The sequence below is a fragment of the Colletotrichum gloeosporioides genome, assembly GCF_011800055.1.
Source record: "Colletotrichum gloeosporioides strain Lc1 chromosome Unknown consensus_103, whole genome shotgun sequence".
NCBI classification, from domain to species: domain Eukaryota; kingdom Fungi; phylum Ascomycota; class Sordariomycetes; order Glomerellales; family Glomerellaceae; genus Colletotrichum; species Colletotrichum gloeosporioides.
Genome location: NW_025544748.1, coordinates 566,104 through 592,449, shown reverse-complemented (window position 1 = coordinate 592,449; position 26,346 = coordinate 566,104). Strand labels below are relative to the sequence as shown.

Genomic DNA, 26,346 nt, shown 5'->3' with positions numbered 1-26,346 from the left:
ATTATCATTGACGGTTGGTTCAGCTCAGTTGATGAGCTCTGAGGACTATGGATCCAGGCTCGCAGCGCTGCTGCATCCCAGCCTTGCACCCAGTGGTACACACACACCTCCGCCCAAACAAAGGAGATGTTTTTCGCTCGTCGACGCACTTCTACTGTGGACGCAGCGCGCCGGCCTCCGATACACCCCATCTTCCATGGATATACTGCCGCAAGCTCTTTCCCCAGAACGCGAGCGGCACAGCGATGCCACCCACCACAAGTAAGATGGCGCCCAGCTCGAAACTGGCGCCGAGGTAACCCTGTGACTTGAGCCACGGGGTGACTGCATAAGATGTTGCGAAACTCAACATGTATCCACCTCCTCCGACAATGATCATCGCCGGAGCGGCCCAGCGGGGGAAGGCTTCGGTGACCCAGAGTGTGGAGGCGATGCCGTACGCCGCGGCGCTGAAAGCGTTCAAGACATAGGAAACAAAGATCCAGATAAAGTTCCACTTGTAGTTTACCGTGAGGCCGTAGACGAATACGCTGCCTGCGCCGGCAAGTACAGCGGGTAGGAATGCGATGAGGTAGTGCTCCGCATCGCGTATGCCGCCGTTGCGGAGTGTGAGGCGCCGAGCAACCCGGGATGTCAGGATGGTCGACACAGGCCAAGCAAGGAATGATCCGATTGCTGCAACGGGATTCACCATGGAGATGACGCGCTCCGGAAGGTTGTACGGCGGTTGCGCCATCACCATCGCGTATGTCTCGCCGATGAAGATCATGGCGCCGAAGTTGAGGGCGTTGAGGATGGCAACCCAGAAGACGAGGGGGTTGGCCGCGCACAGCAGTGTCTGCAAGTAGCAATTCCACATCTCTCTGAAGCCAGCACCGCCCTTGCGAACTCCCCACTGACGCACCATCGTCGACCACATCGTCTCAGGAGGGGGCACTTCGGTGACTGCGGCGATGGCAGCAGCCTTGCCGCCCGGGATTGCTTCCCAGTCGTCGTACATCTGGATCTTCTCTGAGCCTCCTTGTACAAGGACGTGGCCGTCAAATGCTATGGCCGGTCGCACGAAGTAGGTCTCGGGGAAGAAGAAAAAGACGCAAACGAGAAGGGCTAGGCAGGGAACCACCCAGGCTGTGTAGAACGCCCTCCATCCTGATTCGGAGAGAGCAGTGACACTTGGTAGCGAGAGAAGACCGAGGCCACATCCCACGCTCCAGAAGAAACCCAACGCGTTCGGTCGCTCGTCAATGAAAGTGAGATCAATGACCATGAGCATTGCCTAAGCCAAAGGTTAGCCCGAGTCCGATGAGAAATAGTGTCTTAAACATACAGCGCTCAAGCTCAAGCCCGCAGAAAACCCTTGCAGACTCAGCGCCGCAAGGAGTTGGTAGAAACCAGAGGCGTTTGCTGCAAGGACGGTAGCGACAGTCAAGCAGACCGAAGCAAGGAGGAACACCGGTCGCCTTCCCAAAGCCACTGACAGCGGAATCCAAAAGAAGGCACCGAGGCCGAGGAAGATGGTGCTAGGCGTCGAGACGAGGATATTCAACGGGTATTTGTCAGGTTGCTGCAACATGTTAGTCCAACTTGTGGTCAAGTCTAGACAGCGTCCGACGACTAACCCCTGCGTTAAACTCGGCAGCAAGCGAACGATACATCAGGCTAGCAGCCTGGGTCTCCATCATGGAAACCACCGAGTACAGCGCGATAACACATAGAGCAACGATTCGCTTTCGAGGGCTCCAGTTAAGCGGATCGTATGGCGAGTTGCTGGGCATGGGCAGCTTGAGCGTCTTTCCGTCGGACGTGATCAGGTAGATGCTGCCGGCCAGGTCGGCTGAGACCGGCCGTTGGCTAGCGCGGGACGAACTCAACGAACTCATGTTTGTAGTGTATGGTCGGCGAGTCGACCGAGCGTTAGGAAGGCAGAGACAAAAAGAGAGATAGAGAGAGAGACTCAAGAGAGCGAACGCGATATAACTGCAGTAACCCAAAGGTCAGATTAAAGATGGCCGGTGTGCTGCCAGAACAACTGCCCGTAAAACCCCAACATCATTGTCTGCGTAGATTACAGAAACGGCAGACCACATTCCTTTTGAATAAGGCTCGGAAAGTTTGTTTTTGACATGGCAGGAAGGCCACGCCGTCCATGGGCTGGCGGTCCGCGGGAGGCTCGGTGGCAGCTGCGACAATCACTGAACGATTTGGGAAGCGTCAAAAAGTCTATTGGAATTAACAACTCTAGCGCCAAGGAGAACAGCAGACTCAAGGTAGGTGAAGAAAGTAGGGCTGATTGCTTGCTCCCCGCCGCCATCTGAAACTGGCGCCATGGCCCCTGGATGAGGCTATTCGCTATTGCGGGATGCCCCCTGGCGCCCGTAACTGCGTCTCAATGTATCAAGAGAGAGACAAGAGAGGATGGGTGTAGGGAAACAAGATGGCTCGCCCCAGTCGCGGGGGTTCGGCGGGGGGAGACAGTCTTTCGTGTTTGTTTGCAGTAAACACAACTACGACGACGGGGTGCAACGCCGCCGAAGAGACGAAAGTTTATGTGCCCGACAGTGACCAGAACTGCCTCCCCCAGATAAAAAGAGTATGCCCTGCCCGTTGACTGATCACATACAGGTTCGTGCCCGAAGTCTAAAGTTCTGGCAACTCCGGACGGGCAGCAAATTGAGCCTGGCGGCCCCTGCTTAGACAACGGGCGACTCACCAAAAGCGTTTCAAGCGGAAGTTTATTCACGACCTTTCAGAGGCTTCAGAGGTGCGCTAGTCTGCAGTCTCTTCATATTGCAACGCTGTCGATATTGTGATGGCCCCGCGCAGGTGGCATCATGACGCCAAGGCTTTTCGACCTGCTCGGAATGTGCAAACGAAGTCGGCCTGGGTCTGCCTGTCGGCACCATCCGTGCCAGTCGGCGTTTGCAGCACTCGATGTTTCGCCCGAACCCGTCCCGCCTGCTGGAGATGCAGAGAAGCGAGTTGAAGCTGCGAGGGAAGAAGGCTAAGCGAATAGACATGAGATGTTCTGCTCGCGGTCAAAGACTCGATTTCTGGCGAGTGTGTGTTTTCTGCTCGACTAATCTCGCGAAGGATATCCCAAGTAGTCGGCGATAGGACGTGTCCGAGTGCTTCCATCTCATGCACAGCATGCCCGTTTCTGCACGTAGTACGCACTCAACACCACACCACCCGCTATCTGTTTCTCATTACTCAGAAGTTGCATCGCGAGACGGCACGCTAACCTTGAGTCCATCCGTCGGCCGAGTCTGGAGGAGCAGCGGGTTTCAGGACATATTGTTCGTCGCTTCTGCGTTGTCATTCTGGCACTGGCTGTAGGCGAGGTAGCATCAAAAGGGCAACTGACTGGGCGAACGGACATTCTGCTGTGCGGAGAAGTCCATCTTCTGACCAAGGGTTCAACCATATCTCCATTTGGATCGAGAGATCAGTTGCATGCTGCGTTCTCTCTGCTAGCTACCAAAAACAAAACCTCGCCAACGGGCCAAGCATGCGTCAAGCCACAGACTTGGCTAGACCCGGGCCGCCTTTACCCACATTACTACGTCTGACGGGTGTTCACTGGGGCGTCGGAGGCTCACCCCGCGAGCGCAAGTAAGAAGCGCACCGGAAGAGGCCCCCGCATTGGCGGACGGAAGCTCGGGGAGTTAGCAGCCTATGACCGTCGTTGGGGGCCGCCGCCAGCCTGGGTGCGGAGGCTTTTCGCGGGATGGGTTGGATTGATGCAGAGGCACCAGACCAGACCCCAATCAAGCACCACCCATCCAAGATTACCAAGCCGCGAACAGGTGGCGTGTGTAGCCGCACGAAACACAGGCAATGAAACCAGGAGACAAAGGCAAAAACAGTAGCAGTAGTCTGCTATTTTGACGTTGGCGGGAAGAAGACGCGTTGCGCCGGTGGGTTTCCTGTGCCTGTGTCAAATAAACACGCCACTTGGTGCTGCAGCGTCAAGCGGTAACATTCAAAACCTATGTTCAACGCCGCATCGCTTCCACATTCTGGTATGTAGGCTTACGCGCCTCGTGATGTTTGCCACTGAAAATACCTTGACGCCTCATCTCAGAACTGTACATATCCGATTCTTCAGCCCTGGGCGTCGTCACCTCCGTCCGTTGTTGCTCTTCAACTGGTCGACATCTCGTGCTCAGCTCTGCAAAGTGCTGTCTAGGCCGGGACTGCTACGTTGCAGCATTATCCCGCAGTAAATATTAGCGATTGATTCACATCCCTTTCGGTCGTGTAAGCTCTTCGGGTCCGTCTCAGCCGGTGTGCTCGCCAGTCATGTTCGCATCCGAAAACGTCCCAAGCTCAATAGCAGTCTTCAATTATCAATGCGGTGCAAGACGTCGTAATGGCCTGCGAAAAGGTTTTTGTGCTGCTTCGACTTTGTGACGGTCACATGCAACCCGCCCTCCTGGGGGGGGCGCGATTCATCAGGTCTTGTCGCCATCTTCGAACTGCGGCGCAATGCATCCCGAAGTCCAGGGCCTGGATTGACACGGGACGGTGCATTGGACCATTGGACATGGGCATACTATGTAGGGGCAACCAGCATCGAGACGAGAGATGGGGGCCAAGGGCCGTTTGCTGGGAAAGATCGGCAAGATCCCGAACATCAGCCAGCTGGGGAACGGCCATGGGAAAACAGAAATGCCTCCAGAGAGAAGAAGCCAAAGCCGCCGCCGCCGCCGCCGCTGTGGTTTCGGTGTCCATGCTCGTCCCGTACGCGACCCAAACGTTTCCTGCCAACGGCTCGTCGCCCAGCTTTTCCCAGTGAGTTCTTAGGACAGTACAAAGCGTGGAGAGGGAGCATGGAGGACACACGGCGCGCCTGCACATGAGGAGGAGCTTGTACCGATACGTCCATGGCGCGGACACAGCAGCCATTGAGAAGAAGGAATCAGGGCAGGGATGTGAGCGTGGGCGCTGGAACAAACGGCCTGTCTGGCCGAAGAGGCCCTCTCCATTCTGGCGGACTCTGGCCAGTCTGCGTGAAGAGCGACACTCCGCATATTAGCCGTGGCGCGGGTTCGCGGCCCGGCGGGCAGCGCACACGGAGGTTTGAGGTTTCTCGTGGGCCAATGTAGCCCGTATCGCCCGTATCGCCCGCGTCGACACCCCCGGCTTGGGGGTCATTTCACCCGGCGATTTGGCGATGGTGCAATGAGAAGCAATCTATCTCATTGCACACGGGGTCGACGGACCCTCTTGCTCCCCTCCTGCCCTCTTGAAGCGCCGAGATGCTCTGGGTGCAGTGCGGTGCTTAGCCAGAACCAGAAACAGAACGCGCGGGCCCAAGCTGTCGGCCCAGAGTCCGTTAACTGCGGCCACGCTGATTGATGCCAGGGTCTGGGCTGGACTAGGGATGGGAATCGTGGAATCATGGAGTAAGATGCCGATGGAAGAATTGTGGGAACATTCTTGTGCACCCCCCATCATGGATGCAGATAAAGGCTTCGTGATGCCCCAGAGTACTCACACACCGGATGGTTTGTTCTAGTTGGAAAGGGTCTGCTGTTCTTGTTGTCTCTCCGTACCAGCTTTACTTCAACTTCGCACTCACTACATCTACAACAAGACGCAATCCATTTGTTATTTTTCTTCTCGGTATCCTGCGTCCGCCGCTTCAGTTTTTGCCCTGTTTGGGACGGTCACGAGGTGCCATTCTGCACTCGATTCGGAACTACAACCGCTGTCAAGAAAAACCCCCCTGAAGGGCTGCCTTTGGACTAGACCTGTTCCTGCGCCGCCGAGGTTCCCGTCCGCGTCTTTTGTGGCTGACAGGCTGGCTGGACTGGCTTTTCCACCACTTGGGGATCACCAAAACGTTGAAGAATCCGGGGCTTTGTGGTGTGTTCGCGGCATCACGAGACGGGTCGCAACATATAAGAAGAGGATTATTACGACGAACGGGGTTTGCGCGTCGTCCGGTCGGCTCGGGGCCCAAGACGATTGGATTGGATCTCATTTGCCCTGGTCAACAACTCCCGAAATTGGATTCGAGGAACACTTGGTCCGACGCCGTTATTACACCATTTCCACTCATCAGTCGGCAGCTGACTTTCTTGTTTCTGCCAATACCTACTTACGTATCAGTCGAGATCTCGCTTCTTCCTGTTGGCTGACTGCAGCACGGCACGCGACTTGAGGTACTGATGGATGCAGAGTATCTCTACTAGCCACAGTAATCACCAGGACCAGGAGATACAGCAACTACTGCGTACAATCATCCCAGACTCTGGGCAACAACGGCAGCTCGGATGATGAAGGCCCGCTGGGCCGCTGGCCCCACTGAGGCGCCCCCCGCAAATGCAAATGCAACTGGGGAGGGCGGAAAAGGAGGAGAAGGGGGTGGTGGTGGTGGTGGGCAGGAAATTGGGGGAGGGGGAGGGGGATTTGGAGATGCAGAAGTACATTTACATGAACATGAATATGGACATGGACATGCCGGCATCTTCTCATCCTCAGCGACCTTGACCGAGAACCTGGGCAACTTGTCGAATCATCCAACAGCTGGTGGCAACACAACATCAGCTTCCGCTGCTGCGTCTGTCAACAACAAGCCACCACCCTCCAGGCCGAGTTTGGGGAAGAAGGGTCGCAGGGGTCATTCATCTGGGTCTGGGTCTGGATCTATCTCCATCATCTCTAGTGGTGGTTTGAGCACAGGAAGTTCATCCCCAAGCTCCTCACGCAGAACATCCGCCCGCATTCTTAAGACCTCCCCGCCGTCATCTGCCGCCGCGTCCCGGGCCACCTCCGTCTCCCCTACCACCGTCTTGTCTTCTTCCACAACCACAACCACCTCTCCTTCTCCCGTGTCTGCGGCCACCACTGCTGCAACCTCGGCCGCGACGACGCGCTCGTCGACTGTGACTCCAACTGGAGCAACACCAGCAGCAGCAACACCAGCAGCAAGCCGCAAGGTCTTCCACAAGAGCATGGAGCCTCCCGTCGTCTCATTCTACGGCGCGGAGCCCATTCCGCTTCCGTCGCGCTTCGCCGGCGTCAAGAAGCGCCTCATTGCCGGCCACGAAGCCGCCGTCGAGGCTTCTTGGCGCCGCCTCCTCGACGCTCTCAGGACCGAAATCGCCGACATCCAGACCAAGGGCTCCGATCTCATCCCCTCCATTAACTTCACCGACATCAACGACCCCGTGCGCGTCGAGGCCTTCGCCCACCGCCTGCGCAGGTATGGCGTCGCCGTCATCAAGGGCGTCGTCTCTCCCAGCGACGCCCAGAGCTGGGTGCAGGAGACGCACGAGTATCTAGACAAGAACCGCGAGTTCAAGCCGCCTGCACTACACGACCCGACCTGCATCGACCTGTTCTGGACGCCGGTGCAGGTCCGCGCCCGCGCGCATCCCAACATGCTGCGCGCGCAGAAGTTCGCCATGTCCTTCTGGGAGTCGACGGACGATCTGCACATCACCCGCGCTCCCGTGAGCTACGCCGATCGCCTGCGCATCCACAACGACAAGCTGGGCGCCGTCGGCCAGCAGAACGGCAACTCGGCCGCCGACTCCCTCAACGCCAGCGCAGTCATCGCCCAGATCGACAGCGGCAGCCTCGAGCGCTGGGAGCCCGACGGCTACGGCCGCGGCGGCACCTACGAGGCCGTCTTCCGCGGCGACTGGGAGTCGTACGACCCCTGGGACCCGGCCGGCCGCGTCGGCGCCACGACGGACCTGTACAACGGCGCCGGCGCATGCAGCATCTTCCGCATGTTCCAGGGCGTACTGGCGCTCACAAAGGTCGAGCAGGGCATGGTGCGCGTCCTCCCCTCGCCGAAGCTCGTCGCCGCGTACTTCCTGCTCCGGCCGTTCTTCTCGCCGAAACGCGGCCCGCCGGAGCAGCCGGACGGCGGCAAGGCGGATCAATGGGCCGCCTACCTCGACGCGTCGAACTGGACGCTCGACCCGGAGCCCAACACCATCATCCACGGCGCCGTTCCCGGCCACGCACAGCGTATCACGGAACGATGGCACCCGCATCTGCATCTCCGGAGGAGCCTGGTGTCTCTGCCCAGCATGCAGGCGGGCGACTATGTTATCTGGCACTGCGACCAGGCCTACTCAATAATCACGGGTGGCACGAGACTCGGCGTCCCGCCCTCACTGCAGAACGAGTCTAACGAGCTGTCCCTCTTGACCTACACCCCCGTGTGCCCGTTGACCCAGACCAATGCGCTCTTCCTCGCCCGCCAGCGCAAAGCCTTCCAGACCGGGCAGCCGGGACCGGACTTTGACACCCTGTTCGCCCTGGGCAGCGAGGCCTCGCACCAGGACCGTCCCGGTGCCAAGGAGGTCGAGGAGTACGGTGGAGTCGACGGCCTCAGGGCCATGGGTCTGGCGCCGTACGACGTCGAGCCCGCCGGCGCATCGCCCAAGAGGGAGCTGAACGGGGGCGGTGACGCGATGGACATTGACGACGAAGAGGGCCTGCGCAACAAGTCCAGGACGGAGTCGGAGCAGGAGCTTCTGAGGCTGGCCAACATCATTCTCTTCCCCAACCGCTACGACTTTTACATCCCGACGAACGGGAACGGCACGCGGAGCAGCGGTGACCGGACGCCTCGCGCGCAGGGGGCGCCTCCCAAGACCAAGGTGAATGGTGCGAAGAGCTGACGGCGTTGGTTGAAGGGGCGGTGGCGGCGTGGCGGTAGACGTCTTTCGTCGGGCAGAGACGACGAAGACGAGGACGAGGACGAAGAGGATGAGCATGAGCCGGAGACCGTTGTTGAGACCGAGACCGTGGCCTCCAAGGTCAACGAGAAGGATACCATAACAGTCACGGTCGCCGCGGCGGATGTCTAGATTGCGTTTTTCTTACCATGATACCCTGCAGTCTGGCCATCCGTCGGTCGGATTCGGAGAAAGAGATAGAGACGGAAGATGGAGAGAGTGAGGAGGAAGAGTAGGATTTTTGTGAGACCGCCCCCTTCAACGTGACGCTGGAAAGCAAGCAAGCAAGCAGACATGTATGCGCAGACGATGATGATGATGACGGAGACTCGATGTTACGAGACGGGATCTGTCGAGGATAGATCGCGATTAGATGTAGTGGAAACAGACGACCATTGGTACGTGTAGTACCTAGATTATCAGACAGACAGACACTATTGCATTGATGGAGCTTGGCAGGGCCCGCTTTGAGGCGGCGATGCATTCTCTTTTTTGCTGTTACCAATTTCTGTTTTGTTTTCGATTTCGGCGGTTGGTTGAGACTTTCGGACGAGTAATCGCGAGTGTCGTCAATGATCATGATGACTAGTACCTAGTAGTAGAGGAGGATTACAGGCATGGGGAGGCTTGGTTATGAGTCCCGGCCGGGACGTTGCCGGCTCAGTGTTGGACAGGGACCGGGACGCATTCCCGGTTCACCAGTTCTTGAGACGGACCACCGCCGGCCCCTGCTTTGCCGCCATTTCTCAACCGGCAGAGGACATCTCGGGCTGTCGATTGATCCCGTGTGACTCGTTGGTCGTCATCCGCGCCCTTATGAGGTTGGAGGTGAGATAGGAGACACCAGTATATAGTTTTTGGTTCTCTCACACAGCGTCTCGTTCCGCATCAATGTGTTTGCTTGTGAACATCACCTCTACAACACCACGAATACAACAAGAACACGGAGGCCGCGCGCGGAGCCATCGCCGCACACGCAGGTACCCACGCGGCGCGCTCCCCCGCGGTCTGCTCCCGGTTTCCATTTGTTGCCAATCGGCGTTCCGGTCTGTCATTATCTTCCCTTGAACCGAGCTCTGACCGGTCGGTGCCCATCGTTCGTTTCTGTCGCGCGCCAGCGAGAGAAAAAACCCCTCTCGGTCTGGGTCCTATCTTGGCCTCTTAGCGTTCTGGCGTGACCCATAACGCGACGGAAAGTACGTAATGAAAGCTCACGCCAAAAAAGAGGAACCTCATCCAGGTCGAGTGTCGCCGCCGAGTGCACGCGGCGCTCCGTGATAGCCAATTCCCCGGATGTGGGTGGCACTTGGGGGCACTGGCTGGACTGCCAGGACTGGGCATCAAGTTTGCAATATGGTCAAGGGTCCTTGGGATTCCGGTGCCTGAAACTCACTCCACTGTCGTCCGATTTTGCTATCGTTCTGGAAGCATTCTGGCTGCGTCTTTCATTGGTAGAGACATCGAGACTTGGCAAGTCCAACATGATATTGTGCGGGAGTACTCTACTTTGTACGGTTAGTCCTTGTCTCTTGAAAGTCTCTTCTTCTTCCCAGCTCTGCTCTGCAGCAGGGCGAAGAACCTGAACGGCAGCAAATGCGCCCTATGCAGCCTGCAGCCAGCGAGTCAGTCCCGACATTCCCGCCAAACCATGATGGGGAGGGCGCCATGCCGTGCTGGGTTTGGCCGGTCGGGGTTCTACCCGCTTTCTATGTTCCTGTGCAGGATGCCCTGGAACGCTCTGCCAAATGCCACCGCAAATCATCCCGCCCCCTGTTGGAAGACCTGAACTGAAGGTCTTTCAGGTCCTTCAATACCTACCTCACTGCCGGTATGCATGTTCAGGTTCCGGGAGGCAGACATGTTCGTTCGTTGCCCGCGAGCTGTCAGCAACAGCTTAGAAGCCTGATGTGCCATCTTGCCAAGCAAAAACATGCAACGCTACACACCATTGTCGGGGTGGCCGCCGGCCCAGCACGCGGTCAATCATTATCTTTCGGCAGTGTGGCAGCCAAGCAACCAAGGGATTGCGCCCCAAGTTTTGCCTCTCATTCTGTCTCTGGAGTCTTACTCCAAGGGCCTACGACGTCCGTCGGGTAGTGGCTTGTTTCTCCATGTTCAAGTGAACTAAAGTTGAACGAATCCGACGTCGGATGGTCTCGACCCATCGTCGCCAAGCCTGGCAGACCGGCGAACGGGCCAAAGGCTTGACATGATGGCCGAGGTGTTTTCTCCAGCGACGATTGGGCGATCCAGGAAGCCGAGAGGCGCGGAAAATGCTTGTCTGCGCGGGACTGTTCCCATCGAAACAAGATACAGTACCTTCAATTACGTCGGAGATTTTTACTGTTTACATGTACACACTGCCCTTGTCTCTCGGATCAGTGGCTATCGTCGGCAACCGATTGACCATTCTTCATCGTCTTACCCCAACGTTTGATGTGATTCTCATGCAATTGACGCCGCTGGTATCTCATCAACGGTGGGACTACGGCGGAACATGAGAGGGGAGAGAGAAGGCAACAGGGGGGCAAAAGATGCAACTCACAACTCTTACTCACAGATCTACCAAAACCACCCTTGGAACCACAGCATTATGAACATCTTTTGGAAGGGCCTTCGCTCCGTTATCGTCGGTATCGGCCGCCCTGACGTTGCTCCGACAAGGGTTCACCCCCGCGCCCACCGCACCCATTGATCGCCCCAGCCAGCTGCCACCCATTCACAAGCGTTCCCCGGCCGTTTCTGCTTATCTGCGTGGGGACCCTATTGCCGTACGCAGATGGGGCCCCATCGACGGTTGGTCTTGTCTATCATGACCCGAGTAAGTTACATACTGCGTTGTAGTAGTCGCTTTCTCTCTCACCTCCCACACTGCGCGCGCACACCTGCTATGCAGTACACGCGCCTCCCAGGAACCGCCGAACCGGGAGACGTCAGATGAAGGTTGGGTGGCTAGCCGGGGAGGGAATGGATCCGCGCGGACGACGCAGAAGAGGTAGCGTCGGGGGAACCAGGCAACCCAGGGGCCACGAGCCTGCGAACTGCTTCCGGCATTTCTGATAGAAATAGATGGCCTGTCTCGCTCTCATCCCTCGGTCTGTGGTTCCCGTGGTGTCCTCGTCTTCCCTATCCCAAACGGTCTGATCGGCGTCGTGAGCATTAGTTGCCGACCCTGCAGCACATAGAGTCCGAAGAAAGACTATTCTCACCACAGTCCTTCTCTGAGAATAATTCGGGCCCTAGACCTTTGAGTCAAAACACCACACTGCCAGCATCAACCTGCCATCATGGCTGCTGGCATGGAAGAAAAGACTGTCGGCCTCTCCCGCGCCGACAGCACCAACAGCAACAAGCTCGGCCAGGTCGAGTCGGGCAACAATGCCGCCGTTGCACAGCAGTACGGTGAGACCGTTCGTGGTCTAAGCCCTCGCCATGTCCAGCTCATGGCCATTGGAGGTTCCATCGGTACTGGTCTCTGGGTATGTTTGCTTCCCGCGATGATGGCCTCACTTTCAACTCAAGCTAACCCCCTTACCAGGTCGGTATTGGCGGTGTCCTCTCCAAGGCCGGCCCTCTCTCCCTCGTCCTCGGATACGCCTTCTGGGGTCTTCTCTTCATCTGGCCCCTCAACCTGTCCGTCGCCGAGATGTGCGCCTACCTGCCCATCCGCGGCTCCATCTTCGAACTCGCCTCTCGCTTTGTTGACCCTGCTCTCGGATTCGCCATGGGATGGACCTACTTCTTCGCCGGCCTCATGCTCGTGTGTACAGAATACAGCGCCGTCGCAACCGTCATTCAATACTGGAACTCCGACATCAACGCCGCCGCCTGGATCGCCGTCGCCATGGTTTCGTGTGTCGCCGTCAACTTGATTGCAGTCAAGTACTACGGCGAGTCCGAGTTCATCATGGCCTCGACCAAGGTCATCCTCCTGTTCGGCCTGTGCCTCATCACCCTCGTCACCATGTCAGGCGGCAACCCCATGCACGATGCCTACGGCTTCCGCAACTGGGGCGGCGGTAACTACATCCACTCCTACTTCACCGATGGCGCGACGGGTCGATTCCTGGGTTGGTGGAAGGTCGTCATCTACGCCGCCTTCACCATTGCCGGCCCCGACATGATTGCCCTGGCCGCTGGCGAGATCCAGAACCCCCGCCGCACCATCCCTCGCGTCGCCAAGCTCATCTTCTACCGTCTTGTCGGCTTCTACGTCGTCGGTGTCCTCTGCGTCGGCATCATCTGCTCCTCCCGCGACCCCGGTCTGCTGGGCGCCATTGAGAACGGCGAGCCTGGTGCCGGTGCCTCCCCTTGGGTTGTTGGTATCAAGAACCTGCACATCAAGGCTCTTCCCGACATCATCAACGCCTTCATTCTACTTTCTGGATGGTGAGTTTTCTTTTCTCTGTCAGCATCTACTCTATATATACTAACAACGCCTAGGTCCTGCGGCAACGCCTACCTCTACTCCTGCTCCCGAACCCTCTACGGTCTCGCCCGCGACGGCCAGGCCCCCAAGTTCCTCCAGAAGTGCACCAAGGCCGGCGTGCCCATCTACTGCGTCCTGACCGTCACGCTCATCTCGTGCATCACCTTCCTCGTCTCTTCCAACGCCGCCGTCGAGGTCTTCTTCTGGTTCGTTGACCTGACCACGACCGCCCTCATCATGACCTACACCTTCATGCTCATCACCTACATGGGCTTCTACCGCGCCCGCGTCGCCCAAAACTTCCCTCCCGAGACGCTGCCCTACATCGCGCCCCTGACCCCCTGGTTCCCCGCCCTGGCCCTGCTCCTGGGCTTCCTCGCCCTTATCTTTGTCGGCTTCGACAACTTCTACCCCTTCAGCGTCCGCGGTTTCATCACGTCCTACTTTGGCTTCATCTTTGGCGTCTTCACGTTTGTCGTCTGGAAGGTCCTCAAGCGCACGCGCTTCGTCCAGCCCAAGGAGGCCGACCTGCTCAGCGGAAAGGCCGAGGTCGATGCCGAGTGCAGACACTGGGAGGAGGGTGGCATTGAGGAGGTGGAGAGGGCGAGACTGGCCCAGATGTCTGTTGTCCGCAGAACCTGGGAGAAGATGTGGTAAACAGCCACTATGATCTACAAGATACCTGAATTTTCGTTTCAATGACAAAAAGTTTCATCATCCAAAATGCTCTCTCCGTGTGTGTCTCTTCCAGTGATTGACTGTGTAACCCTAATGTGCCTCGCCCTCCCTTTGTCAGGCCATGTCTCTCAAAGCCATCCTTAGAGTCTCAGAGCCCAACATGCCGTGGCCCGGCTTCCTCTTGGCCGAAGACAAGCATCCGATCCCATCGCGTCCAGCCGCGGCAAACCCACATCTTCCCCAGAACCCCAGGCCAAGCACCACCCATCGTGTCCATGTCGACTCCATCGCGGCGCTCCAATGCTCCAATTCCTCGCATTCTCCAACACCAAATTACGTAAACTAGCCTCCCCCGCACGGCGACTATGCGGGGTTCAAACGGAGTCATCCGTCCCCTGCATTTTCATCCGTGTGTGTGCGCGGTCTAGTTCCTGGTAGTTCCTCGAGCCGTGACCTCATCTCGTTACGTTAATTAGTTAGCGCCGCCAGACAGAACAAGGCCGGCCCGGTCCCTGTGCTGTGTCGCAGCGAGAGAGAAACCGACAATCGGAGTTGAAGCCCACCTTGCTTGCTGCCCAAGCGATGCGATCAGCACGATACTCAACCTCCCGACAGAAAGCCTGCTGCCAATGCGTCGCCGCCAAAGCCAAGTGTGATCGGAAGCCCGGATGTTGCGCGCGGTGTGAACAGCGGGGACTCCCGTGTGCATATGCACCGACAAGTCACACCGCGCCGCAGCCAACACGGTCTCAGCCGGAGTTGAGCCCCTCAGGTCCGGACGTCGACACGGAGACGCCCGGGCGAAGGGACGCAGACAACCATCTGCCGTCTCCGGAGCATGACATATCCGATGCTTCGGTTTACTCTGCTTACTCGGCATCGGGTACGACGCCGACTGATGCCGATGATACTCGCGACCGACCGGCGCCGGGCCCGCTTCCCCCCGCCAACACCGGAGTTGAGCTGAACTTTTCCAACATGAACCTCACGTGCCCGATCAACCCCGACGACATTGCGAACCGATGGCTGCACAATTTCGTGCCATTGCCGGGCCAAACAATCAAGAAGTACACCCCCAGCATCTCCGCCTTTATCCATCGGGTGCTGCAATCCTACGCAAACTGCGCAATCCGCGGCCACAGGGTGCCGCCTTTCATCCACTGGTCACAGCTTAACTCCCCATCCAGTGTGCCCCTTTCGACATGTCTATCAGTGATACGCATGTGTGCCAACCCACATCCAGGCAGCGAGGGCGTCATCGCCGAGGTTCTCCAGCGGGAGATGACTAAACTCTACGACAGAAAGACAACCTTTGACGACATGGCCCTGCTGGCGGCCTTCCAGGCATATCTCATCTACGCCATGGTCATCTTCTTCCGGCTCGGTCGCGAGTACAAGACGTTCTTGCACCAGGCCATGATGAACACGCAAGACCTCGCGTGCGAGACGGCGCGAAGGGGCCTTGCGTGTGTCGCAGAACAGCAAGGTGCCAGGCCGAAATGGGAGGAATGGATCGTCGCGGAAACGAAGAGGAGGGTGGTGTTTACAATGTGCATGTTTGACAGTGCCCTCTTGACGAATGACGGTCTCCCGAGTCATCTTGCTACCGAGCTTCGAGGGCTGCTTGCCCCGGGTAGCAAGTCTCTGTGGGAGGCGAGGGACCGACGTGACTGGGAGGTCAAGTACAATATTCAGCTTGCGGCGTGGAACGATGGAGGGCTCCGGATTGAAGAGCTCTGGCCAATGCCAGAGCATTTCGGTGAGGCAGAGACGGAGAAGAGGCGGGAGCGAGTTGAATTGTGGCTGGAAGATCTTGATGAGTATGGGACGATGGTTTATGCTGTCACTTTGTGTACGCATGGAGGCTGATGATGGTGTCATGGAAGCTTTGGGGCTCAAAAGACCCGTTATGATGATCATTCGATGTGTGAAAACTAGCATTTCCCAGACAATTCCAGCATCCTCAAGGCCTCGTCCAATGTAATGACCCTAATATTCATATGCTTCAACTGATTTCTGAGGAGACATTTTCTCAGCTCCGCGCTCCCATCTCCCGGAAACTCCATCACATTGTCAGAGATGACGTAAATATTGTAATACTGCGAAGAAGAAAACTAGAAAGGAAGAAAGATTGTAGTCGAGATCGAACAGGCGGTATACGGTGCTCATGACGACGCCAGAAAGAGTGATACCAGACTATTATAATAATATTTAGTTTCGAGCCAGCATACAAGTCTTAGATAACTCACAATGACAACCGTGTTGATAGCCTGCGCTTTCGATATCTGCTCCAACCCCAGCACCCGCGTACCACCTCGTCTTGAGAAGAACAATGTCTTTCTCGTCCAGCTTCAAACTTTTGTCAATTTGGACTTCTGGGGAGCCTTTCACAAAGTCTCCGAATCCATCAACAAGATTCGCAAATGGTGAGGGTCTTGCCAGCTCCGGTTGGGAGGCATCTGTGAAGCAGAGAGTGGTGAAAATGGTGAGCGGCCTTGGATGATCCTGGTGCACGGCTTCGTTCCATCGGACACAATTTGATATAAAAAGCTTGCCTTCATCGGTTTTATTGATGTTGTCGAACATCATTGTCATTAAGTCGAGGTTCAGAATGGCGAATCGCTTGCCAAAAGATGGGGCACCTTCGCCCGTAGGGTGCACATCTACCATTCTCATGATGGCACAACAATGAGGTGATAATCTCAAGATCTATGATGTGATATTTAGGACATTTAAGTTGAGAGATTCGCATGGCCATATTCCCCAAGAACAAACCTGCCCTTCTCAAACATCGACGCCGGAGTTGAGATGCTCAACTCCGGAAATGTGGGGCTCAGCTCCGGTCTTGTTCCGAACGCCACAGCGAAGAGTGATCGGGTCGACAAGTTGATAAAGAAAGACGGAATCTCATTGTTGCACCAGTAAGGATGAACTCGATCAAACAAAGTCTTGTTTCCCGGATATTTCATCGAGATTGACGAAATGACTGCTAATGAAGAGCAACCAAGCGTGTCAGGAATGCCCTTAGTGACAACACCGTACAGCATCTTTGACAAGCGCCAAAAAGTGTTGATCATCATTTTAGTATCAACAGCGGCCACATGTGAGGGTTCAATTGACGACACGTGTAAGCGAGAGCTGACCAAAACAGTTTCCGGATTCGCGTCAAACATCTACTTCCCGGCCCTCTCCACCATCGCCGACGACCTCAATGTTTCTGTCGAGCTCATCAATCTCACAGTCACCACCTATCTCATCTTCCAAGGTCTCGCCCCGAGTCTCTGGGGTCCCATTTCCGATGTCAAAGGTCGAAAGGTCGCCTACATTGGCACCTTTTTGGTATTTTTCGGGGCATGCGTCGGCCTCGCCGAGATCAAGTCGTATGCCGGCTTGATTATTCTCCGGTGCGTCCAGAGCATGGGCAGCGCAAGCACGATCGCCATAGGGTCCGGCGTTATTGGGGACATCACGACGCGCGAGGAGCGTGGGGGCTTCATGGGCGTTTTCCAGGCTGGGCTGCTGGCTCCTGTTGCCATCGGTCCGGTCATTGGGGGTGCTCTTGCGGGGTCGCTGGGCTGGAGGAGCATCTTCTGGTTCCTGACCATCTACTGCGGGATATTCCTGTTGTTTCTGGTTGTCCTGCTACCAGAGACGCTGAGATCGGTCGTTGGAAACGGTGGACGGGCGCCGTCGACGTTGTTGCAGAAATACCCGTTGGTGTATTACCAGCGAACGACGAAGGTGAAGTGGGATGTTGAGGAAACGACGCCTGGCATGACACCTCGCAAGAAGGTCGACTTGACAGCACCCATCCGGATTCTCTTCAACAAGTCGGCCGCGTCTATTACAGTCTTCCTCGCCATTTACTATGCGGTGTGGCAGATGAGCATCACCGCCATGTCCACACTCTTCAAGACCAATTACGGGCTCTCCGACACGCACATCGGACTAACCTTCATCGCCAACGGAGCAGGTTCGATAATCGGTACGTTGGCGACCGGGAAGTTCCTGGACATGGATTATCAGAAAGTCAAGGCAACATACGGAGAGCAAGATAACGACTCGGATTTTCCGATCGAAAAGGCACGTCTTCGGCTGGTGCCCGTGTTTGCCCTCTTTCAATGCGTGTCGATTGCTGCATTTGGGTGGACAATCAACTTTCCAGAGAAGGTGCATATTGCGGTGCCCATTGCATCAACGTTTGTCACGGGATGGACAGCCATCGGCACGCAGTCGCTGGTCATGACCTATCTCGTGGACATCTTCCCTGACCGAAGCGCGGCAGCGAGTGCCAGCCTCAACCTGGCGAGATGCTTGTTTGCGGCAGGAGGCACGAGCTTCGTGATGCCAATGGTCAACTCGATTGGTGTTGGATGGGCCTTCACCGTTTGCGTGGCGGCGCAGGCCGTCGCTGGTCTTCTTGCTGGCGTACAGTGGAAGTTTGCTGGAAGATGGAGGCGTCAGGAGGCTGAAGGGCAGGCATGAACAGCGAATCTGGTTGGATGTTGGCCACGAACGTGACCAGGAAGATGGGCAAATGGCAAGGGCTTACTTTGAAATGGGGCGATTGGGGTAGATGGGCTAGACAAAAGCATTCTTTGAACCCGAGATTCGAAAGTTTTCAAGTACGAGATGCCAAAGAGAATTCACGCGAGGCGGCTAATGGCATGGAACTGATTAGGTAAGAAAGAGTACGGCTGCCTGATGTCTGCCGGCGGAAGGTGAAGTTGAAGCAGGTGCCTTCCTCGTCAGATGGAGGTTGACCTGGAGTTGAGGAAGGAGGCCTGAGGTGTGCTTTCCTCATCTCAAACAAATGGAAGGCATCACCTCCTTCCTTTGCTCCTTCCATGTGAGCGAGTGTCGACTGGTGCCTGCCTCACTCCTGCCTCGCAAAGCGGAAAGCGCATCTCGCACCTTCTTTCCCAGCGACGCGTCGACCCGTGACCTTGGCGGCTTCCAACCTTGAGAACTCGGCGTCGGCCCTTCCTCGCGGCGCAACTCAATCTCTGCACCTGCCCTCCCCATCGACGCCTTCCATCTTTCCCAAGGTTCACGTCGTCGTCCCGGTCGTCCACAAAACTCTTTCCTCTTCACCGTTCTTACCACTTTCAGACTTCACCTTCTCTTTCCCTTTCCCTTTCCATTCCTCCCCGTCACACGTCTCACGATCGCCAGCACCGCCAAGATGGCTCCTCAGGACGCGAAGCTCTGCTTCGATCTCGGCTTCCGCTACTTCCTTGCCGCCAAGGACATCCCCGCGCATGTCGCCTGCCTCTGGCAGTACTTCTCTCTCGCCAAGTGCCGCAAGGGTCTTGAGAGCTGGGTCGTTTCTGTTCCCGCTGCCAAGCATGCCTCCAATGCCAAGGGCTCCGACCGCATCCAGCTGCTGCGCTTCGCGGTATGTGAAATCCCCTCGCGAATCCCCTCAAAACCGCAACTTCCCCCGTATCAGGCTGACACTCCACACAGATCCGCTTCACCCACAAGACAGCCACATACGCCGACATCGACGAGGCCCGTGTTATCTTTAAGAACGCCTTCAACACTGCCGCTCTGTACGTCTGCGGCATGGGAAAAGCTCCTGCCCGTGAGCGAGGCCTTCTCGAGTACCACAAGCTGCTGCGTTTCGATGTCACCGTCAGAAATGATGATTCCTGGTCCTGGGGCAACTGGGGATTGAGCTCCTACTACTACAACGGCACCACCCCCGATGACGATTCCGCCATATCCGCCATGGAGCGCTTCAAGCAGAAGTATCAGGAGGTACGTCCTACTCACCTTTCTACTCCCCCCACCCACATTCTGACAACAACCCAGGCTGTTCCTTACTCTGTTACCCCCGAGACCCCCACCCGCACCTCCTCCGCCGCCTCGGAGTTGCTTGTTCAGGCCTCTGGAGCCGATAAGCGTCTGCGAAAGCTCGTTCCGTCGCTCAACAGCAGACAGGATGTCGATATCTTCAACGATAGGGTCCGATGGGTCATTGAGGGCCACGCCAGCATCCTGGCATGTGCCACTGAAGCCCACAGCAATGCCCAGATGGCGTCCGACTCCGCCGCCGAGGTGACCAAGTTCTCCAACCCCAAGGAGAAGAGTGCCATCCTCAACAGAAGCATGTGGGAGAAATTTGCCAGCCTCTTTGACAGAGACCACCACAACAAGTACACGGAGGCCACGGCGAAGCTCAATGACCGGGCCGTCTCCCTCCAGGAGGATGCCAAGGCAATGAAGGCCCTGGTGACTCAAGGTTGGCCCTCCCTCCCCCATGATCCCACTGGATCATACTTACGACGGCATCATGTGCTAATTATGCCGACAGTCAATGCCCAACTTGCGCAGCACGCCTGCGCTTGCAGACTGCTCACCCTCTACGCCAACACCAAGATTGAGCATGGCCAACTGCTGTCCATCTGGGAGCGACCCGACGCGGACAAGAAGTTGCTGGTCAGCCTCTTTGGCGCCGATATCAAGCAGATGGAGGCTCCGACCGGTCGTTTCTCCCAGTTGTGCAATGAGATGGAAAGATTTGAGGTTGGCCAGCGTGCGCTGCGCAAGGGGGAGAAGAAGCTCATGAAGGGCCTCAAGAAGATGGAGGGCAAGCTGGAGCGCCTGAACAAGGACTCGGTCAAGGCCCGGAACAAGTTCGCTGCTGGCCAGCTGCGCGCGCAGAAGGGCAAGGTGTCGGCGAAGTTGGAGGATCTGGAGAGCGACACGGACAGCACCTACTCTTACGACGAGAAGATGTAGAGGGGGTGCCTTCTGAGAGAATCTGGCAGGATGTCATGGAGACAGGACGTTTCTCGCCTTCACAAAGGTCATACGCCATCATGTCGTTAGATTTGCTGAGGTTTCGGGGTTTTTACGATTGACAAAGTGGCTGAATGCAAACAAGGGTTCACTGATTTGTGTACATTGTGAATCAATATCGTCCAAGTGTAATGGTGACAGGTTGTGTCCGAAAGAGGAAAACGCTGCACTTGGTGGTGGAAGCCGGAGGCTGTGATTCCCGTCGTGCGAGACGGTAGTCGGCCGGGCCCGGGCCTGAGGCCCGAACCCCGGCCTGAATCCTGCCTTTACGTAAGGGATTGGCTACACTACTTTGTAGCTAGGCGTACCTGGCGCTTATAGCTAGATTAATTAAGCTACTTTATATAGGTTATAAGCCCTCTAAATACTTAAAATCTATTTACTAAATAATAAGGTTATTTTTAAGTAGCTATTAGGACTCTAACTTTATAGTTTAGTAATTACTATAGGGTAATTAATAGATTATTAAACTATTAGAAATAATACTTCTAAGTAGAGGTTATAGTTATTATAATATATATCCCCTACTTATAAAATCTCTTTAACCTTTAGGCTACTAAAATTAATAATTATTTAATAATTACTATAGTTATATAGTAATAATTACTTAATAAATATCTAATAATTACTTATAATTACTCTTTAAATTTCTCTTAAACTACTAAATTAATTAAATAAATTAATATATCTTTAATTAGTAATCTAACTCTATTTTCTTTTAGTTCTATTAGAAGGGGATTATTCTAGATTAACTTTCTCCCTTTTTCTATTATAAACCTTATAGCTAGAGTAGCTATATAGAAAATAGCTAGTAAAGGATTAAATCTAAGAAGTTTAGTATATAATACTATCCTTAAACTAATTAAAGTTATAAGTTTTAAATTATAGGAAATTAATCTTAAGAACACCTTTAAAGTAATAAAATTACTCTTCTACTTAATAGCTAAAAGGATATTAGTTAGATATAATAGAAATATAGTTTTTAAAGAAAATAAAATAGTAGTAGTTAAAGATCTAAACTTTTTAAGTAATCTAATATTTATAGGTTTTATACTTATTAGATAGTTACTTATAGAGAAGATTTAATATAATTTCTTAGAAGAAATAATTAATAATAGTCTTTCTATTATAGCTTTAACTTTCTATATTTTTATTAAAACTAAAGAATATACTTAGAAGTTTAATAAGCTAGCTATAAATAAAGTNATATTTTTATTAAAACTAAAGAATATACTTAGAAGTTTAATAAGCTAGCTATAAATAAAGTCTATAATAACTAAAATAAAATAACTAGAATTAACTATAGTAATATTAAGGATTTTATATAAGATCTTTACTTAACTTTTAATAAACTAAATAGTTTTAATATAAGTTTATTAATTATAGCTCTTATTTATAGATTTATTTAAGGTTTTAGATATTTTAATTAAGTTAAAATAAACTTTATAGAGAATAACTTTATTATAAGGATTTAAAACTATAATAATTTCTTATAAAAACTTAGAGGCTTAAGTAAAAAGGAATAATATAAATAAGCTTCTTAAGGTATTAAAGCTTTATTAAATAAGAAGAAGTTTATTATAAAGAAGTAAACTTAAGTTTTTAAGTTTAAGAGTATAGAACTATAAGATTTATATATTTCCTATAATATTAAGTATCTTAAGACTCTCTATAAATATAAGATATATAACTATTATTATAAAAAGATAATATTATACCTAAATAAGTATAATAATTATTCCTTTAAATATTATAGATATTATACTTTAGTATATAATAAGTTTAAGTATATTAATAAATTACTAATAACTTAGTAATTAATAATATAGGTATTTATTTTAGTATTTACCTTAAAAAGCTAAACTTAAGATAGTATTTTTAGAAACTCTAATATTAAATAGAATATTAATTAATAATTTAAAGCTTTTATAGATACTCTATTAGCTTAAGTTTAAAAGAGAACCTTTCTACTATTCTTAATAAAAAACTTTAGAATATCTAATCTATACTTTAACCTTTAACCTCTAGCTAAAGATCTATATAAAATTATATATATATAAGGAGTTAGGAAGTAACTAATAAAGGAATCTATATACTCTAGCTATAATTTTACTAATTAAGCTATAAATATAGAGATTAATAGTTTCTTTATATATAGTACTATTAAGAAAGTTAATAAAGAAGAAAATAATAACTAAGAAGTATAACTAAGTTAATATATTATATCTATAACTTTAATTAAGAGGATAGACTCCTTTATACTAAATACTAATACTAGTAGATATATTCTTAATAATCTCTCTATCTTTAAGGAACTTTAAAATCTCCCTTAAGGATTAATTATAAACTATATAAGTAGAAAGGATTAAATTAGCTAAGCTATTAGTATAACTAAAGTAATTACTATTAAACTAAGTAATAAAAAAACTATTTTCTAACTATATAGTACCCTCTATAAACCTCATAATATAGTATAAATTATTAGTACTAATCTTCTTTAAAAAATAAATATCTATTTTAATAATTTAGATAATACTTTAGTTTATAAAGATATATCTAAAGTTATTACTAACTTTAAATAAGATATATAAGTCTCTTAGTTTTAGATCTATCCTTCTAACTAAGGTAATAAATTTAACTCTCTTAAGCTAAATTACTAAACTTTTTATACTTATTTAAGGTATCTATCTAGAGAAGTAACTATTATTATTATAAGAGATACTAATATAAACCTCTTTAGAGTACCTCTTATAGGATATAAGTATTATATCTACCTTATAGTAAAGTTAATATAATATACTAGTAATAAATAATAAGAATAACTAACTTAGACTTTTTAGAGGCTTTAGATTAATTTCCTAAAACTAATACTATAAGGTTTTAGAGGTATTACTTATAGCCTCTATATTATAGAAACTTTCTTAATTTATAGATAGTTTTAAGTATTTAAATTAAAGAAAGATATAGCTATTTAGCTATAAAGCTAGTTTCTAAAAAAGATTATAGTAATAAATAGTATTATTTACTTCTCTAAGGTTATTATAGATAATAATATAGCTCTTTTTAAAATAATAAAACCTTTTACTTAAGAATAAAGCTTTTATTTAGAAATAGTAACTTTAAATTATTATTAGTAGAATAAGGAGGTAGAAAGTTTTAATAAGGTTATATAGTAGAAAGTATAAGTAATATATATAAAAATTAGCCTTTTTAAATCCTTTTAGCTTTAGTTAATAAAAACTTCTATTAAAGTTAGTAATCTACTATCTAATAGTAAGGGTAATATTAGTCCTTATAAGAAATTAGTAAATACCCTTAATATATCTCTTATTATAAGAAAACTATATATATACTATCTCTACTATTAAAGCTACTAAATTTATATCTATATTTACTTAGATAGCTATCTATATATAAAAGGATAGAAGATAAAGTTTAAAACTAAACTTAGAAGATTTATAGGATATAATAGCTTCTATAGTAATATCTTCTATATTTTTATTAAAAAGACTAATAGTATTTAGTAGGTAAGGGATATAATATTTAAGGAAGATAAAGGAGAGCTCCTTTTAGTTAAATTTAATAACTTATAGTTAAAAGAAGAGGTTAAGTTAGAAACCTATAAGTATAATAATAAACTACTAATTATAACCTATAAAGCTAAGTTTTAGTTTTATAATTTAAATATAAGGTTATATTATTATATTTATTCTACTAAATAAGAATAACTATAAAGAGAGGTAGATAATTTATACTTAGAAGATACTTAGGAATTAGAGGGTAATAATAAATAAGAATAAGAAAATAAACTTCTTTAAGAATAAGAAGAAGTTAGTAGAAAGGGAGGTAGTTTACTAACTTTAGATTTAGAATTATATATACTAATATAAAATACTAATACTATAAATATATAGGTATAATTAATACTAAAAGAAGATTCTCTTTTATATTAATATTCTCCTACTACTCCTCTAAATTAGAGTTCTCCTACTATCTCTTATTAGTAATAGAGTTCTCTTACTATATTATTATAGCTAGGATCTTTTATTATTTCCCCTTAAATACCTTAACTAATATAAAGAAGACTAAAGAGAAGATTAAGAGGTAATAATAAAAGCTTTACTCTTATAAGATTATTAAGAGTAGCTACTTCTTCTTCTATTTAAATAACTTAGATATTTAAAACCTAAATATTATATAATATAAAGAAATTTAATAGGAAATTTAGTAAGATAGAGGCTATAAAGATTAACCTAATTAATAATAAAATAGACTAAGAACTAGTTATTTTTACCTTCTTAGTATTTAATTTATTATAAGCTTTTAGCTTAGAGATTTACTTACTTATAACCTTTAGGAAGTAGGAGGTAATAGAAAAAGGACCTCTAAAGTTAGCTATTTTTAATATTATAAAGACTTAAGTTAAAAGCTTATAAAGGATAGAATATTAGTAACTTAAAGAGCTTTTAGATAGTTTTAAATATCTCTTAAGTAAATAGGTATATAATAAAAAGGTTATTATAGATAGAAGACTTAATAGAGTTAGAATAAGATAGGTTATCTATAGTAACTTTTAAAATAAGGATAGTAAGATAGTTTATATTACTATTATTAATCTTATTACTTTATAAGTCTTTTTACTAATTATAACTTTTAAAGATCTAAAACTTCACTAAATTAATATAGTTATAATCTTCTTAAATACCTTTATAGAAGATTATAATATCTTTATTACTTAACTTTATAGGTTTAATAATAGAACTAGCTAGTTCTATAAATTAAAAAGAGTTCTCTATAAGTTAAGAGAATCCCCTCTTCTCTAGTATAAATAAATTATTACTATCCTTAAATAATTAAGGTTTAATTTACTCCTAAAAAAACCTTATATTCTTATTAATAAGGATAGTATTATAATATTACTTTATATTAATAATATACTTATTACTATACCTAATATTAAGTAAGTTAATAACTTTAAAAATAACTTATATAACTTCTTTTAGATTAAAAATATAAGTAAAGTATAATAGTTTCTTAGGTTTAAAATTATTTACTACTAAAAGATAAAATAACTCTAAATCTTATAAACTAAATATATTAATAATATACTAATAGAGAAAGGTATTACTAAATATAATTAAATTCCTTACTCTCTTAGTAATACTTAGTTACTAGAGATTATAGAATAATATAAAATACTTATTAAGATATATAAATATTAAAGTAATCTAAGTAAATTATAGTAGATTATAAATAGTATATAACTAGATATTATAATACCTATAAGTAGAGCTACTAGAGATTAATAATATACCTCTAAAAAGTATAATAAACTACTAAGATTAATATAAAGATATCTCTATAGTTTATAATAATTAGTACTCTACTTTAGTAATCTAAGTTATTCTATTAATAACTTTAAATTATTAGTATTCTATAATACTAACTAGTCTAATTATAAAAAAATAAATAAGTTAATAGCTAGTTATATAGTTATATATAGAGGAGTACTAATTACTTAGAAATTAGTATTATAATTATTTATAGCTATATTAACTTATAAAATTAAGTAAATAAATCTAATATTTAGAGGGAAGGCTCTATTATATATTATAGATCTCTTTAAAAGGATAAATATCTCTATTTAATTACCCCTCTAAATATATATAGATTCTATAAATACTCTTAATAATTACTTATTAAGTAAATAGTTATCTAAATTATATT

General features: G+C 49.0%; 4 protein-coding genes across 4 annotated transcripts; 3 read left to right on the top strand and 1 right to left on the bottom strand.

Moving 5' to 3' along the window:
• Positions 1-151: 151 nt before the first annotated feature.
• GCG54_00004008 (uncharacterized protein) lies at positions 152-1,880 on the bottom strand (the record flags this gene model as incomplete). Its single annotated transcript, XM_045404063.1, has 3 exons — positions 152-1,276; positions 1,328-1,564; positions 1,620-1,880. 3 exons carry the CDS (start codon positions 1,878-1,880, stop codon positions 152-154), a joined length of 1,623 nt encoding a protein of 540 aa, XP_045257263.1.
• A 2,777-nt stretch (positions 1,881-4,657) lies between these two features.
• GCG54_00004007 (uncharacterized protein) lies at positions 4,658-8,837 on the top strand (the record flags this gene model as incomplete). Its single annotated transcript, XM_045404062.1, has 3 exons — positions 4,658-4,794; positions 6,674-8,627; positions 8,721-8,837. 3 exons carry the CDS (start codon positions 4,658-4,660, stop codon positions 8,835-8,837), a joined length of 2,208 nt encoding a protein of 735 aa, XP_045257262.1.
• Positions 8,838-11,992: 3,155 nt separating this feature from the next.
• GCG54_00004006 (Proline-specific permease) lies at positions 11,993-18,297 on the top strand (the record flags this gene model as incomplete). Its single annotated transcript, XM_045404061.1, has 6 exons — positions 11,993-12,184; positions 12,244-13,094; positions 13,149-13,787; positions 13,844-13,868; positions 14,551-15,571; positions 16,964-18,297. 6 exons carry the CDS (start codon positions 11,993-11,995, stop codon positions 18,295-18,297), a joined length of 4,062 nt encoding a protein of 1,353 aa, XP_045257261.1.
• Positions 18,298-18,997: 700 nt separating this feature from the next.
• GCG54_00004005 (uncharacterized protein) lies at positions 18,998-20,559 on the top strand (the record flags this gene model as incomplete). Its single annotated transcript, XM_045404060.1, has 4 exons — positions 18,998-19,210; positions 19,282-19,575; positions 19,630-20,059; positions 20,132-20,559. The coding sequence occupies 4 exons, from the start codon at positions 18,998-19,000 to the stop codon at positions 20,557-20,559; spliced, it is 1,365 nt and encodes a 454-aa protein (XP_045257260.1).
• Between the last annotated feature and the right edge of the window lie 5,787 nt (positions 20,560-26,346).